General features: G+C 39.4%; 1 protein-coding gene across 7 annotated transcripts in view; it reads left to right on the forward strand.

Moving 5' to 3' along the window:
• The window catches only part of MINDY4 (MINDY lysine 48 deubiquitinase 4), a 130,516-nt gene extending 114,992 nt beyond the window's left edge, over positions 1-15,524 (forward strand). For 6 of the 7 annotated variants that reach the window (XM_075587962.1, XM_075587963.1, XM_075587961.1 and 3 more), the window contains 3 exons: positions 7,868-8,048; positions 10,785-10,857; positions 13,437-15,523. In XM_075587962.1, coding sequence (XP_075444077.1) covers positions 7,868-8,048; positions 10,785-10,857; positions 13,437-13,485 — 303 coding nt within the window. In that variant the 3' untranslated portion in view covers positions 13,486-15,523. Of the gene's footprint in view, positions 1-7,867; positions 8,049-10,784; positions 10,858-13,436 lie in introns of all 7 variants that reach the window. The other variant, XM_075587964.1, reaches the window with a different exon arrangement.
• The last annotated feature ends 608 nt before the right edge of the window (positions 15,525-16,132 follow it).

The raw sequence follows: 16,132 nt of genomic DNA on the forward strand, positions 1-16,132 counted from the left end.
ATAAGTGTGAAAATATAAAGAAGTTATTTATAGTTCTAATTGTCAAGAAGTTCTTTACATTTCTCACAATTGTATTTATTCCAACCAAAAAGTGCCTGTTTATTTGGGTGGGTTAGCAAACGGAATGGGCAAGAATCGAGGGAACAAGTAAATCTGTCCAGCAGAATGTTTTTTCTACATTTTCTTCTTTCTTGCTCCAGGAAAAGTCTGAAAACATTAACATAATAGCATTGAGAGACCTATTTCCCACTTCTGTGTTTTTTTCTGGAACAAGTAATTTTTTACCCTTATCAAATGAGTGTATTGAACAAATAATCTGCGTAGGTAAAAAATAAACATGTGCTCATTAGGCTATGAAGTAGCATTTTCAGGGCACGTCAGTTCATTGTATTAAAATGGAACAGATATTAGTCTGTATGGTTTTGTTTTTTTTACTGGAACATTAGAAGCATGTTTTAAAATATTTTACACTTGGCCCTCCCTTAAAGTATATTTTCAGGCTTTTCAGTAAGCAAAGATATCAGTCTAATAAGATGCCTATTTATTAAACCAAACTAAAACCGCTGTCTGTGTTTGCATCTCACTGTCATTATTAAGGTGTTATTGGAGGTCCGAACCTGGAGAAGAGATCTAGTATTAGGTGATTTGGCTCCGGCTGTGTAATTCTTTGCGATATGCAAATTTTGTTTGCAAGAAACTCGCAAAATTACATATTCATGGATTTTTCATTAGACTGTGAGTTTGCATTTTGCCCGTAAAGTTACTTCTGAAATGTCGCCTCAGGTAGGACACACAGGCCACTTAGATTGTAAGCTTTTTGGGGCAGGGATTCCCTTTGTCTTACGTCAGCCCGCTTTACCTGTGGGTACCTCTGCTTTTTGACTCGAGTACTGTATAACACGCAATGCATTTGAGCTGGTTAAAAAATAACCTAGATAAGTCTGATATACAGATGTCGTCTATTTCATGTTGTGCAGGACTGAGGCAAGTAAATTGTTCCCCGCAACTCTAGTCTCACTGCAATCTGTAATCTAGCTGCGTCTTGCCGGAAAGCAGGACCGCGTGCAGATAAGCAGTAATTTGGGCTACATCTTTACTACCAATGCACCTTTGTGGATCCGCTTGAAGATGTTTCCCTAAATTATTCATGACCAGGACCTAGGGTTGTGCAATACACCGGTATGATCGTAATGTCGCGATAACAACATCTGACGTATGCCGATATGAGAGATGTGTTATTGCGGTATTAATATGTTGATGGAGTGTGGGGCAGGGGAGAGGAGCAGCTTTGAAGTTGCAGCACTGCAGAGTCTGTCACAGAGCTGCACACCGACACGCTGCTCTCCCTTCCTTCTGGCAGGCTGTGCTTCTCACTGCAGGAAGGGAGGAAGGGGAGAAGGGTCTGGTAGATCCACGAGAGATGGCTGCAGAAAGAAATGTCTCCTCGCTAGCTTTCTTAACCCCTTCACCACCATCACCCGTGGGACTCTTAACCCTCCCTCTCACCTTCCCTGTGGGATTCTTAACCCATTGCTCCTTGGGACTCTTAAACTCCCTCCCCGCACTTACCCACCTTTCCTCCCTTAGACTCTTAACCTCTTCCTCCCCCTCTCCCCTGGGTTCCTTAACCCATCCCTTTTTCTTACCCTCACCCCTGGGACCCATCCCCACCTGTGACCCTTAACCCCTTCCTCCCCTTCCTTGGACCCTTAACCCCTTCCTCCCCCCTCCTTGGGACTCTTACATCCCCTTTCTTTCCCCTTCCCCCATGGGACTCTTACCCTCACCCCCTTCTTCCTTCCCCTGGGACTCTTACCCCTCATTCTTCCTCCCCCTTTGGACTATAACCCCCTTCCTTCCTCTGGGACCCTTAGGCTTAGTTTATAGTAGCGGTGACGCGACCGCATGACGTCAGCCGTTGCCGTCCCTACAGCGATTTTTGCACTCTGGTGCAGGAGACCAGAGATCGCTACCGGGGGGCATGACGGAAGAGTGACCATGAGCGGTTCGCCCTCATTGGCTGAACCGTTCACGTGCCGATAACGTCACGCGGAAATCGATGTGGAAGTCAAAATCCATTATGGGCACCCGCGACGCAGTGCATGTACTTGCTACAGCGCTGCGCAACATCACAGTCGCCATAGGAAGTACTATAAACTCGGCCTTACTCTTCCCTTCCTCCCCATGTACCCTCAATGTTTACCCAGGCATTTAATTAGTGAACCACAACCTGCCGGCATTTAATAGCTACAATACCGTCCCATCCTGTATTGTATCTTTCCTGTGCTTGGTCTCTTTTCTAACCTTTAAATGTTTTCTTCATTTTCCATTTTTGTAACTGGGAATCGCTTTGAGTCCCATTGGGAGAAAAGTGCTATATAAATAACATTATTATTATTAGACGTTAAAATATATAAGAATTGTTAAAAAAATATGTTTTATGTATTAATAACATTTTATAAATGAAAGTGTTTTTAAATGGATGGAGAATCTCAGGGTTAGAGTGATGGGATGAGGGGTGGATGGGTGAGGATATTAGGGTGGTAGGAGCAGTGTAGATAAGAAAAGGTGCAGACATGGAAAAGGTTTGGAAATGATGAGCCCTTTTTTTTAGTAAATCTAAAGAAAATATATTTATTATGATAACACATTTTATTTAGATTTACTATAACATGTTCAGGCTTATTTTAACAAATATTTATCACGATATATATCGTTATCGTGATAAATTTATTGTTAATGTGGGAGGTTTTTTTCCTTATATCCCAACCCTGTACAAAATTGGCTGGGGGAAAGATATCAACCAAAAATAATCCCTTATAGTTTGCACTCATGGAAAACAAATCAGGTTGGAACAATAGTATCCAAAGGTATCAACATCCCTTCATAGGCCGTTTTATTGAATATGTGGTACAGTTGAAATGTTTAACTTTATTGAATCAAACAAAAAATGTGTAAAAAATGTGAGGTTATATATACACTGTACAAAATAAAATATTGATGGTTAGGGAGCTTGTAGTGGGAGCGAAAATGCCCTCAAATTACCCAATTGTAGGGATGAAAACACCCTTCAAGGGTTAATAATTGCTGGGACCGCAGATCTCAACTACATTATAAAGAACCTTTAATCAGGTGGACTACTTGGTGAAATGGTTTGAAATATAGTCAATAAACTCTTAATGGAGCAACTCCATTTCTGTGACAGTTGACAGGATACAATACTGTTCACAACACAATATACTGTAATGTAGCATTCTCAGATAGTTACTCCAAGTCTAAGAAGCATATTCAAGCAGGACAACCCTGTTTCCTGAGTAGCCACAATGTGTTTTGGGCATGAATGACAAATGCATGGAGTATCCCTCTTGTATTCCATATGGTTCTCCTATTGCAGAGGATATAAGTGTCCCCGTGTAAGGTAGATGTCACCATATAACAGGTATTACTCAACCTTATATGTCCAAAATAGGCTAATGCAAAAAGTGGTTTCGCTGACAGTATCTATGATCAATGTTATAACACCCGATCTCAATTGAGACTAGGTTTAAAGCGGTATAATCAACAGCATAAAGGCATAATATAAAAGAGGACTGAATACTGGTATATAATTGTATGGTGTATCCCAAAATGGCTTATAATATTCCTTTTTGTATACAGTAGTCGTAGGTTAAAGATGTTTTTATCCCTTTTGCATTCTATATCCCAACCCTACCAGGAACTCAACATGAAAGCTCATGTGGGTACAATGGTGAAGGCTGGATATGTTCATCTTCATAATATCCAGATTCTATGGTCATTCCACTCTCAGATGCTAGCATGGCAACAGTCTATTAAATATTGTAATCAAGTAGGTAATACCAGCACTCCTGTGATGTAGTGGTGTGGAATAGGTGCACTGGGGCAGGGGTGCGCAAACTGAGGGGCACACAAGATTTTTCAGGGGGGGAGGAGGGGGAGGGGGGCGGTTGCCGTGGCCCTGCACTCTTCCCCAAGGCATTAAAATTAAATGCCGGTGGATCGTGTGAGGACTCTGCAACCTCAATTTACCATGATTCAGCTGGCGTCTCGAAGCGTTTCCATGGCAATGCGGCGTCAAAAGATGCCGCGGGTCATTTGATGCCGCACTAAGCGACGGGGGTGGGGCGGGCGGTACAAGGCAGGGGGCGCAGGAGCAAAAGTTTGCGCACCCCAGCACTAAGGGAAGGTTCAATCAAGAGAGGGCTGATATGTCCTGCTTCAGAGAAAGAGAGGCAGAATATCAGAATGTCCCCAAAATTACATGCACTCAGTATCCCACATAAGTGGTAGATATAGTAGCTAGCAATAATGCATATTGTGGTATGGTAGTGAGCTTGGAGATTTGATCACATAGATTGTCCCACATTGGGACAATGTGGGATATTGAGTGCATGTCATTTTGGGGACATTCTGATATTCTGCCTCTTTCTCTGAAGACCCATTTTCTGGATTTTATTCTATAAATATATTCTGAAAAGGTAGCTTCAGGCATTTGTACGCCAAAACAATGCAAAAAAGAGCGTAGGCCCTCTTCATCCTATTCAATAAAGGGGCATGAGGCAGCCAAAGTACTGTAGGTCCTGGAATAAAATTGCAGCCGTCTTCAGCTGAATTGAAAATCAGCATGAAAATGAGACATTTTGCTGAACTTGCTCATTTTGTTGCTATTCTCTGAAGAGCTACGATACGGCGCTCCGGTTCGCAATTTTGTTTTAGCTAAGGTGCCGAACCGGCCAATTTTGTAAATCTATATGGTATTCACCAAATAAAATACCTAACTGGAAAGCCTGACCTAAGTTGTCTCACTGGCACCCAAGGAGTTAATGACCCCGTAATTTAATATTCCATTTTGTCATTTCTACCTAACTAACACATCAGAGGGGGGATGGGAGCTGACCTTCCCCAAAGACGGTAAATCTGTATATAGTCAAGAACATCCTTCTGACTTTTAGAGGTGGCTAATGGGTGGTTGTAGAGTGGTAGAGTACAGTTTTACTGTATACAGTCATGTGTAGTCCAAGTTCAGTCTCTATTAGGGAACACATTCATCCAATAATAAGTATCAAAGTCAAAGTGATATCTTTGCTGCAAAATGATCCCTTGTTTCTGCTCAGACTGAAAAGCTCAAGCAGGAATTTCTCAAACCATCACTACTGTTACTACATTAGTCAATAAGATAAGTCATATGAGTTGAGATGACTCCCCTCCCAGCTAAACATTTCTCCCATGCATTTATTGGACTTGGCCTAAAAATATTGGGCTTGATCTCAAAGGTATTTATTTCACCTCTTGAGCTTGATCCCCAACGTGTTTTTCACCTTGTAATCACAGGTCATGTAATAAATAAATATGCTGCCAGGTTCACCACTGGTAAACTAAAGATGACCTTTTTCAAACCTTGAGGTCACCAAGTTGATTTTGAAATCTTTGGCAAGGAAATTCTTCTGGATAAGAGGCTTAGAGAATGCAGGAATGTACGCCTAGAACAAAAGTAATATGTTTAAAACATCTGGATTTACTATCAAAGCATAAGGGAGCTTAAATAGAAAGAGGAAAGGGATTTAGGATGTTTCTAACCAATATCAGTTGTTTTTCTAATGTATTTTAGAAACATGGTGAGGGAAATTGTAGAAAAACATACAAATATCCTTTGATCATGGTATGTACTTGGCCTGCGCCACACTTACAATACTTATTTATTTAGATTACTTTTTTTTATTTAGTTTATTACCGGTTTCAGTCCTTATTAGCCACCAAACATACCATAAGCTATAACACGGGGGTATATTTATGAACACGTTTGGTACTCATCTGCATGTACTTTTCTCTCCAAGTTTATAATTGACCAAATTATGCACTGCAGAGACGTAGACTGCTGTATACATCTGTTCCACTCCAAGAAGCTAGAAAGAAGGAATTACAAAAACATCTTTGTCCGAAAAATGTATAATAGTCTGGTTTTGTGAACCTTTGTGTGCATGGTAACATTACGAGATAATTTTTTTTAAATACTCTTGACTCCACTATTTCCTTTACATCATCATGTCTAATGAAAGCAAGATGCCGAGCACGCTGGACCTAGGTAGTTACATTTATTTTTTTCATCTTTTAACTTTCACGCACATAACTCTCAATTTGTTGTAATGTTTTAGAAATACTTTAGCTGTTATTTCTTTGAATGCTAAGCAGATTAAGGCCGTGCTTATAGACCTGGCAACGGCGACGTGACGTCATCCGTCACCGTTGTAGCAGCGATTTTTGCTTATAGTTTTAGGGACAAGAGACGGGGACCGGGGGGGGGGGGGGGCGTGGCCGTGAGCGGTTCGCCCTCATTGGCTGAACCTCTCACGTGCCCGCCGACAACATGCTGCGGTCGCTGAAAAATCAATTTTCATTGACTTCCAGCAATCGCGATCAAGCCGTCGCTTCGCTCCTACTATAGGCGCACGCGACGGATTCAAAACACTTGTTTTGACGCAGCGTCACCGGGACTATAAGTGCGGCCTTATTCTTCAGCAACAATGTGAGAGTTGATTGTTTTTGTAACTTTAGCATTCGGACTACAGTATTTTCCATGTAGCGTCTTTTTGCAGAGACATAGATAATTTGATAGTTTATTAGCCACATAACCATGCTATTGACTAAACCGCATACAGTACTATACATTTACAGCACAATAATGGATTGATTCTACTGCATAAAACACATGGAGGATGCAAGTTTTTATTTGCAACCAGAATGACTGTATCTACCCTGTGGGTTATTATATATAGATCTATTTCAATCTTTTTCTTCTTTACTCTATCATCGTGGTTTATGTAAGGCAATCACGTAGCAGAGAAAGTATATTTTCATGTATGGCACCATTTTTCAGTGCAGTTGCATCATATATAAACTCAGATGTACAGTAGCATCTGTTTCTTATATTTGGTGCAGGTTGTTATGAGGCAGAAAGTTAACGTCACCTTCAACCTGGAGGATTGGTTGGTACAGATTGAAGGGGAAGGAAGTGACACACAAAGGAGTAGAATTTTATACATCACATCTCACACGGTGTGCTCATTTGCATGTCCCAGAATTCCGTGCTGCAGTGGAAGCACTGTATGCTAGGAGATACTGGGGAAAGTCAGAGCTCCAGATCTGTCTGAGACATGCGAATGTGCTCACAAGTGATATTTTCTTTTGATGTATGCTATATGGTGGAGGGTCTTTGCCACTTTTTTACCCACCAAACTTTTTTAAAGGTGTGGTTGAAACTTATCCCAGCTTCATATTGCAAAGCCATTATAACCATTCCTCCTGACAGAGGCCCCACACCTTTTCCCACAACAATTAAACTGATTGTCGGGGGGAGAGCGCGGGGCCTCTGTAAGTATCTCTTACCTGGTCCATCTGCATCTCCATCTACAGAGTCCCGTCATCATGACGCCGCAACGTCAAATGGTGTCACATTGCCATGACACCGCATGGCGTTGCGACGTCACATGGAGTTGCGTTGCCATAACGTGACGCCGCATGATCAACTACTTGTCTGTCCAATAAAAGATATCATACCACCTACTCCCTCCTTTGTTACTACACTAGTCCTTTAAAGATTGTTGTCCTTCTGCTTTTTTTTTTTTAGAATAACATAAACAAAAAAACAGAAGAGAAAATGCAGTGGTTGGTAGAGGGCATCAGGGTACCATTTCATGCCGGGGCACCTTTATGTTGAATCACAATAAAACATATGAATTCATTATTTATAGATTTTGTACATGAGCTTTAAATACAACAAACCTCTTTATAAAACTAGCGTATTCCTCTTACAAAATTTACATGCACAGTTACATCATTGGGTTCTTTGCAGGTAGGCTCATATCTGAAGACCCCCAAGTATCCGATCTGGGTGATATGCAGCGAGAGCCACTTCAGCGTTCTGTTCTGCGTGCGAAAGGAGTTAATGAGCGATTGGAAAATTGAAAGAAGGTTTGACCTGTACTACTATGATGGGCTTGCCAACCAACAGGAGGAAATACGTTTAACAATTGGTAGGTGATATCTGCAAATTTAATTAGTCAGATGTATCTTTTTTGTAGGTTGAATGTAGTATAGTTTACAAACGGGGAGGGGAAAGAAAAGAGAATGGACTTTGCAATGGGATAAATGTATTACCATGAATATTTGTAATAAGAGTGAAAATATGAATGTATCAGACAGTCCAACCTTGGACCAAAGTGAAGTCATGACAGTAGCATGATTATTAGGCTATATGTAGATAACAGGCACTTTTACAAAAAAAAAAACCGCACTATTTTTTTTTTGTACTTGTTTTGTTTAAATCGTAACCAAATTTCAACCTTCATCTAAACTCTTGGTGATGACACTGCTTGTCAATCATCGCAAGAGGATACCTTTTTTTATTTTGGTTATTTATTAGGCTATCTTTAGTGACACAGATAAATCTGAAGGACAAACGTGAATTTCAAAAAGACTGTGGAAATCAGAAACACTAATTTTCACGGAAGGATGATTGAATGTGCCTGTGTCAGATTGCCCCTTTCATTTCTGTCTTGCTCAGGCAATAGGGTTTGATCAAATGAAGCAATGCAGTGAACATGCCAAGATTAATACCGTGCATAGAAACATTTCTCTTCTGTTTTTTTTCTCATTGTGGCCAATGGTGTGATACCTCAGCTGACATTAATCCAGTCTATCCATGGCATTAGCCTGCACTCTAAAATATGTAAGCAAAATAGTGCTGTGTTTCAAAGAGACTTACTCCTTTGCTATACCAAAGAACTAAAAATCCTCATGAGAAATCTGTGTTAGTCATTATTTTTTTTTCTATTGTATTAACAGCTTATCATATACATAAAAACTGTCTGGTTTAAATTAACATTTGTCTGCTGTGCCTCCCGTGTTAATAAACCTGGATCTGGGCAGGTTTTAATGGTACTCAAGTGACCTACAGATAGAGACACTGTTATTGCACTCGTAATCGTGCGGTATGTCACTAAATTGCACGATTTAGTAATTTGCAGCTTCATTGTATTGAATACAAAATTGCACAATAATGCGTTAAAGCTCACACTAGCAAAACCGGCGGGTTCTATAATGTTGACTACATCTGTATATATGTGTATACAGTTTTGGCTCAAGAAGAGTCAGAAAGAGACCCCACAGAAATGCATGTACATGTATATTTTGGCAAACAAAAGGCCCATAGGTAAATACCTCCTTCTGGTCAATCTCTTAACCACAATAGGATCAGTAATAAAGACAAAATAATAAAAAATGTATTACATCAATATATATACACAAAGTTTCAATAACTATTAAAATGAATAAAATGCTCAGTAGTGGAGTAGAATGTTGAAAAGTCACTTGTTAGGCCTGTCCTGTATGGTATAAAGACAGATATCTACATAGCATAGTCGTATAGCTAGCAGGATATAAGCTTCTTAGTATAAATGCTTGTTGGAGTAAGAACCCTATGTATACTAGGCATTAAATTACTATTTGGCAATGGGAGCACAGTGAGTGCTTCAATATAAAATTGACAACTGTGATTAATAATACATTGTATCACTAATCTCCTATTGGGCTGTATCTGTAATCCTCTCCAACCATTGCTAATAGTATAATTATCTGACACAAAATGTAGCAAAATCGTATCTCATAAATTGAGTGCTAGAAATGTATCAGTAGATAGTTCTTACAATATCCTGTACCCAACACCATAATAGCATATGTATTAGACCCAATCTCACTATAGTAATCTCGGCTGCAAATAGCTATATAAATGATCACCACCAAAGTGTCAATGATTGTAGCACTATGGTGTCAAGTGAGACAACTATATGCAAAGGGCTGCACTTAACGCACACCTAGCTGTACATGATCATATTGAGTGAATGCAGCGATGGTACATCCCAATAGTACAAGGTCAGATCACTGTGGTTGCGGCGAACCCAAGATATATTGTAACAGGTATACAAGCCCTGTATAGTTAGCTATATATAGTCATAATATGATCATGCAAAAACAAGGATCACTACGGTTACGGCGAACCCAAAATCAAAGTAACCGGTATACAAGCCGTGATCATGAGTGTTGGTAGTGCGGGATGAAAGCAGCGTGACTGTGTCTACTCCCTGAGGTCTCAGAAGAAGTAGGAGGTTGCTACTTATCAAGAAAAACTAACTGCATAATATCGTCACACTAGATATGTGGCCTGCGAATTCATCTGAAGTGTTTACTCACATGTAGTTGGATTAAATGAGCATATTCCCATACTGTGACAAACTGTGGGTCAATCGGTAAACTGCAATATAGAAAATCGATACAGAAAAAAACTTTAAAATATTGCGGAGAAAATCTCACCCTCACCGCGATCTCACCGCCTCCACTGCCTTTACGCGTCTCACGTGACCGCGATCAGCACTTCCGGTTTCGGGAACTCAACATACTCCTGAGGAAGCCGAGTGCATCAGCGAAACATGTTAAGTTCCTGAGTTCCTGGTTTGCAGGGAGAACTGAGGACACACATCTGTGTTTCTTGGACGACCGAAACCGGAAGTGCTGATCACGGTCACGGCAGCTTCAAAGGAGTGTAGCATGTTAACCCCACGCGTTTTGTGATTGGAATCACTTTGTCAGGGTAATGATGAGTCCATGGTGTTGCCATCATTTTATAGTGGTTATCACAAATACAGCGCAGGAACGCCACAATGCACTAATGAAAGGAGTTTGTACAAATGTTCATATGTGTCCTATCTTTTCAGACACAACTGGGTCCAATGTAGAAGACGAAGACAATGATCTTATTCCTCCTCTTGAATACTGTATTAGAACAAAGTGAGTATTTTATATTGGAAGATTACTGATCAGTGGGTCCGGTTCATTAAAGTGTAATAAAGCCGATCTGAGCCAAAAAAGTCAAAATCCATTATATGTAATGATTTCCCTTCTTATATAACATTGGCAATACTTAACCTTTTCACCTTGCGATAATACGCAGTTAAATCAGCATTATACATGCAAAAATAATTAGAAAATAATCAATGTGCATGCAGTTTTCATGAGAAAAGTGATATGAATGGGTTCTGAGGGGGGCTGAAGCTTGACACCCATGTATGTCGATCTGGGCCTTCGTGATGTATGATGGGCCCAGTAGGCAAAGCGTTTGGCCCTTTGCCTTTCCATGTGTTGTATTTCTGTGTTACGAGATAACAATATACGTGTTTGAAATGAGTGCTCGTGCTCAGTGTTTTTTTTGTATTACCATTTCAATTCCCTTTTAGTTTCCATGTAGTGCTGTGGAATCTCAGTTTATTGATTAAGCCACTCTGTCTCTTTCTAGCTCTCTCCCTCTCCCTTTCTCTCAACAGTCTTTTTTTAGCATTTTGGCATTTCTAACATAAAATAATGTTCTTTGGTGGCTTTCTATAGAGCAGGAATGGCCAACTCCAGTCCTCAAGGGCCACTGGCAGATCATGTTTTAAGGATATCCCTGCTTCAGCACAGGTGGCTCAATCAGTGGCTCAGTTAGAGTGATAGACAGGTACACATGTTTTTGTGCAATGTCAATGCAATTTATTTACACAGTGTTCTACTTTTCAATCACTTTTATGGACCTTCCTCAGGAGCCTCTAAAGACAATTGAAAAATTGATTGTGTGATGAATTGCACTAAGTTTTAAACTAAAAATGTCTGTGCTGACTGTTTTTTTGGATTTTCATAAACTACTGTAATGTATGTAGTGTATATATATTTTTTGCAGGGAACAAGCTGAATTTATTAGGGGGTTGGGGGGGAGGGGGGGTGAATTGAAGCAAAGTCAAAGCGGTTTTTGGGACTATATTAAAAACAACTTTAGGAGAGAAAATATATTTATAACTTAAATTCATCCTTTTTACCGTTGTACAGTAACATCTGCTGTTTGTGACTTTTAAAGTATAAAATCAAAACAGGAAGGCATTAGTGTGGAGAGTCACCAGTTGGGTGTGGTGAAGGAATGCACAGAAAATCATGAATGGGAGAGGAGAATTTTAGTTCCCCATGTTATCCATCAATTGAATTTTTGGCCATCTTGTAAACATTTCTCGACTGTTCTGGAATCCCATTGAGAGAAAAATAATCCCAACATACTGCTAATAATCTAGAAAATGCATATTAAACATAACATAATCCATTTTATTGTTTCTGCCCAAAGAACATAATGGTATACTGTAGCCAACTGGCATATACTTTCACTTATTGGGGGTTTAATATCACTTGTAGTGTAACTTCCTTAACCCCCTACCCTAACCCGCGAAATTACCCTTAAATTAACTTACCTTGGCAAAGCAGCAGTGCCCAGTGGCGCTGTGGCGGAGGGTCCCGCTGCAGCCGAACGCCGGCAGAGACTTGGTTGCAATGAGAAGGCCACATGTCTCATTTCTATAATAATGCACCATGATTACAGAAAATACTAGTGGCTGTTTATGTCTCGGGGCATTGTTGATTTGTAATAAGCTGTGAAATTGCATTATTATTATATCCTCTATATTCATTTACTCTCTGGATGTTATGTTGCCAGTGGCCATATGCTCCATGCGAGGATATTAAGGGCACATAGCAGCTGAATAGACACAAAAGGAGAAACACTCCTTGCTCAGCTTACATAGATGAATAGAGACGTGTAGTCAAAAGGTAGTAAAATGGTGCAAAACAGGAATATATAGTACGCATTAGAGTTGCAAGAGAAGAAAGCACTGTGTGTTGCACTCAATTAACTAAATGAATCATGGAATTATAATATATTAAAAATTAACTTTTATTAGGTATTTGTATCAAATAAATATAAGAGTGGAAAAGTCAGTAAATTATAGTGATTAACACATATACAAAATATCAAAGGATATACAGTATACAAGTTTAAAATGTGATTACCACCAGGAGCAGTTAATGAGGTGCTGACTTCCTGATTAGGCACATCAGTACTGATAGGGTTAAATTAATAGCAACCCTGAGTAAGTGGAAACATTTCTTAGTGCGCATCTCTTACACACAGGTAAAGCCCGGTAGGATTCACATAGCGCGAGTCCCATTCAAACACAGGGACCCCCGCTCTGTTCACTCAATGGGCCATTACAGCCTGCTATGGACTGGGCCGCGGAGTGTTGCCGAGTGCTCTAGAATCTCCGGCGGACGCCGGCGCCATAAGGAAAGACTGCATCTGTAGCACAGATAGATACTTGAAGATGAGACTTCTGAGATAATTTGAAGCTCATGCACAATAATACATCTGAATAACTCTTATATTAGTCCAGTGAAAATTTTCAAAACCCACCCAGTGTATGTATAAAGAAACTTTATACTGTATCAACGTTTTATGTAACTGACATTTTTTTTAATCAAACTGAAGGAATGTTGTTATTTTTCTGTTTTTCTAGATGGAAAGGAGCATTTGTAGACTGGAATGGCACAGAACCGATCCTTTAAATGTCTGTTATAAAGCAGAGCAAATATAAAAAAAGAAACGGCATCACGGTTCATTCCAGCTATCATAAAGCATGTGAGGACATTCACCTACAGTACTGCGCGTGGAAATCGGAAGTTCACATGACATTCCTCAGAGCCTTAAAGACTTGTTATTTCATTGTTTATTATGTAACTGTGCAGTTGGTGTCCTGAACCTTTTTATGTTAGTTATGTAAATATAGATGGAGTTTTAAAGCAGTAGTTCATGCTCACCGAAAAACATGTCAAATGCTGCAATAGAGAATAAAACTCATTATAATTGCACACACCCAGCAAAGTAGCGTTTTCCCTACAGTACTTACTGTACACAAAAGCTCTTTCCAGTAATAACAGCTGCTGATCTCCGTGCCCTATTGAGAAAGCTAAAGAGTGGGAGATATTATATAACAATGTATTAGGAGACGGGCTGCAGTACTGGAGATGGTTTGTGTCAGATCTTCAGTACTTGGCGTTACAATTTACCCAGGAACAAGGAGCGGTTGAGAGCTTTCAATTCATTTATAGAGTCTCGCTTTATATACTGCAGCATTTCTATTTCTGTGGGTTAAGATGTTGAAAGATTTTCTTAGCGAGATGTGAAATTGTGTTTTAAATATCTGGTAAGATAGGCAAGCACTACCTAGTTATGTAAGAAATACAATCTAATATGTATACACGGACAATTTGTTGATTTATCTTACAGCTTTTTTGCAAATACACTTCCTATTTTATTTGCATGGTCTTTTTCTCTCTCCATATTAATACGTTCTAAAAAATATATATATATATATATATATATATATTCTACATTTCTTATGTCATCTAATTTTACTATACTGTTAATACAGTAAGTGATTTAAAAAAAAAAAAAAGGAATGATCCAAATAAGATTTATTGCATAAACAAACATTGAGGCGTCTGCTCTTTTTGTGAGTCCTTTTCACCATATATTTCAATTTGTATGTATGTGTAATATCTTTATTTCCATATTGTGTTTTTGATATATTATGGGAGCATTTATACTTTGTGTGTTTGTGTATGTTATTCCAGCCTAATAAAAGTGTATCTTCCTATTTAGTGGGATTCGATCTTGGTAAATATAACGCTGTAAGAGAACACCTTTTATTGCAACAGATCAATTCTTGTAGTACAGTCTCTAACTTACGGACATTTTATCCGATTGGTCCAATACTACCATAACCTTCTATTTGCAAGCTATTTTTAGTATTGTTTTACTAAAATCAAATTGACATGGGCAACAAAAGCCCAAAATGTCCCAACTTTCTCCCAACAGTTAATGGAGGTTACCCAAAGCCATTTAAAGAAGCAAAACACCTTGCACTGCATATGTTTTTTTGTTATAGGATTGAAGCAGGGGGTCTCCAGAGCTGAACCCCTGTTATTTTCAGTTCTGGGGACCCCCTGCTTCCGGACATATCTACCTCCTAAGGGTTCCAGTATCTCTGTAAAGTTTAAATGTCCAGGCCACGAGGGCCCAACAGGAAGCCGCAGCAGATGACGTCATGGCTTCCTGTTGGCCCGCATGACGCGGGAAATGTAAACGCCGCCATTACGTTGGGTATACAAGTTCTGTGGCTACAGCGATACCGGCACCCCTATGGAGGTTAGGATCTCCTGAAGCAGGGAACCCCCGGAGCTGAAATTAATGGGGTTCAGCTTCGGAGACCCCGGCTTAAATCCTAGAACAACAAAAGATTTAGTCCGGGGTGTTTTGCTGCTTTAACCTACTTCAAATGTGAAAATTTTACCGATTTGTACAGGCATGCTTTTGAATAAGATTGAAATGTTGACTTTTTAATAAAAGTCAGATTAGTAGTTTTTGAGATATAACAATTTTACATACAGTATCAAGCTGGAGCAAACAAAATGAAGCTGTGTTTCATGTGCCAAATCCCTATAGACATTGGCACAACTGGCATCATTATTAAAGCAGCAATCACCATACATATAAATGTGTCATTTCTTTTAAAGCAGCACAACGTGTGAAATATTATATATATATTTTTCAAATAAATGTGTTCTGTAGTATTAGAGAATAGTGACTGTTTTTGTTTTTTTATTCAACACTTGATGCCATTTGTAATGAGTTTTAAAGCAGCCTTTGATTTCTATAGCAGGTTTTAGCATAACTGCCCACCAGTGCAAGATCTCTGCAACACTTTCCTGTTTGTGATAATTTGTTGCCACTGTTCCCAGCAGTTTGAGCTGCAAACTGTAACAATAGATAATGTTACCTTAGTAATATAAGCATACATTTTAGCTGCTGAGTTTGACTGAATGAGCCATTATGTTAGCCACACAATCAGGATTTCCATTGATTTATAACAGGAGCACCAAAACGATTGCCAGTTTAGGTAACATTTTAGAATTATATATTGTCGCATGCTTTACATATAAAAATAATAATAATAATAAAAAGTTGGAAAGTAGTATTGTTGATTTTACCACCTGGAAGTCCTTTGCCTGCTGAATTTAGCAATATCACGCGGTTACATTTTTGGAGCTGCATTCTGCAGATAGCATATGCAAAAATGTGGCATTCCTGGAAAATAGAGGCTTCAGTCCATACACATTTTAAAAAAGAGGTTTCAATGGTAACACCGGCTGC

Source organism: Ascaphus truei, chromosome 2 (assembly GCF_040206685.1).
Source record: "Ascaphus truei isolate aAscTru1 chromosome 2, aAscTru1.hap1, whole genome shotgun sequence".
Classification (NCBI taxonomy): domain Eukaryota; kingdom Metazoa; phylum Chordata; class Amphibia; order Anura; family Ascaphidae; genus Ascaphus; species Ascaphus truei.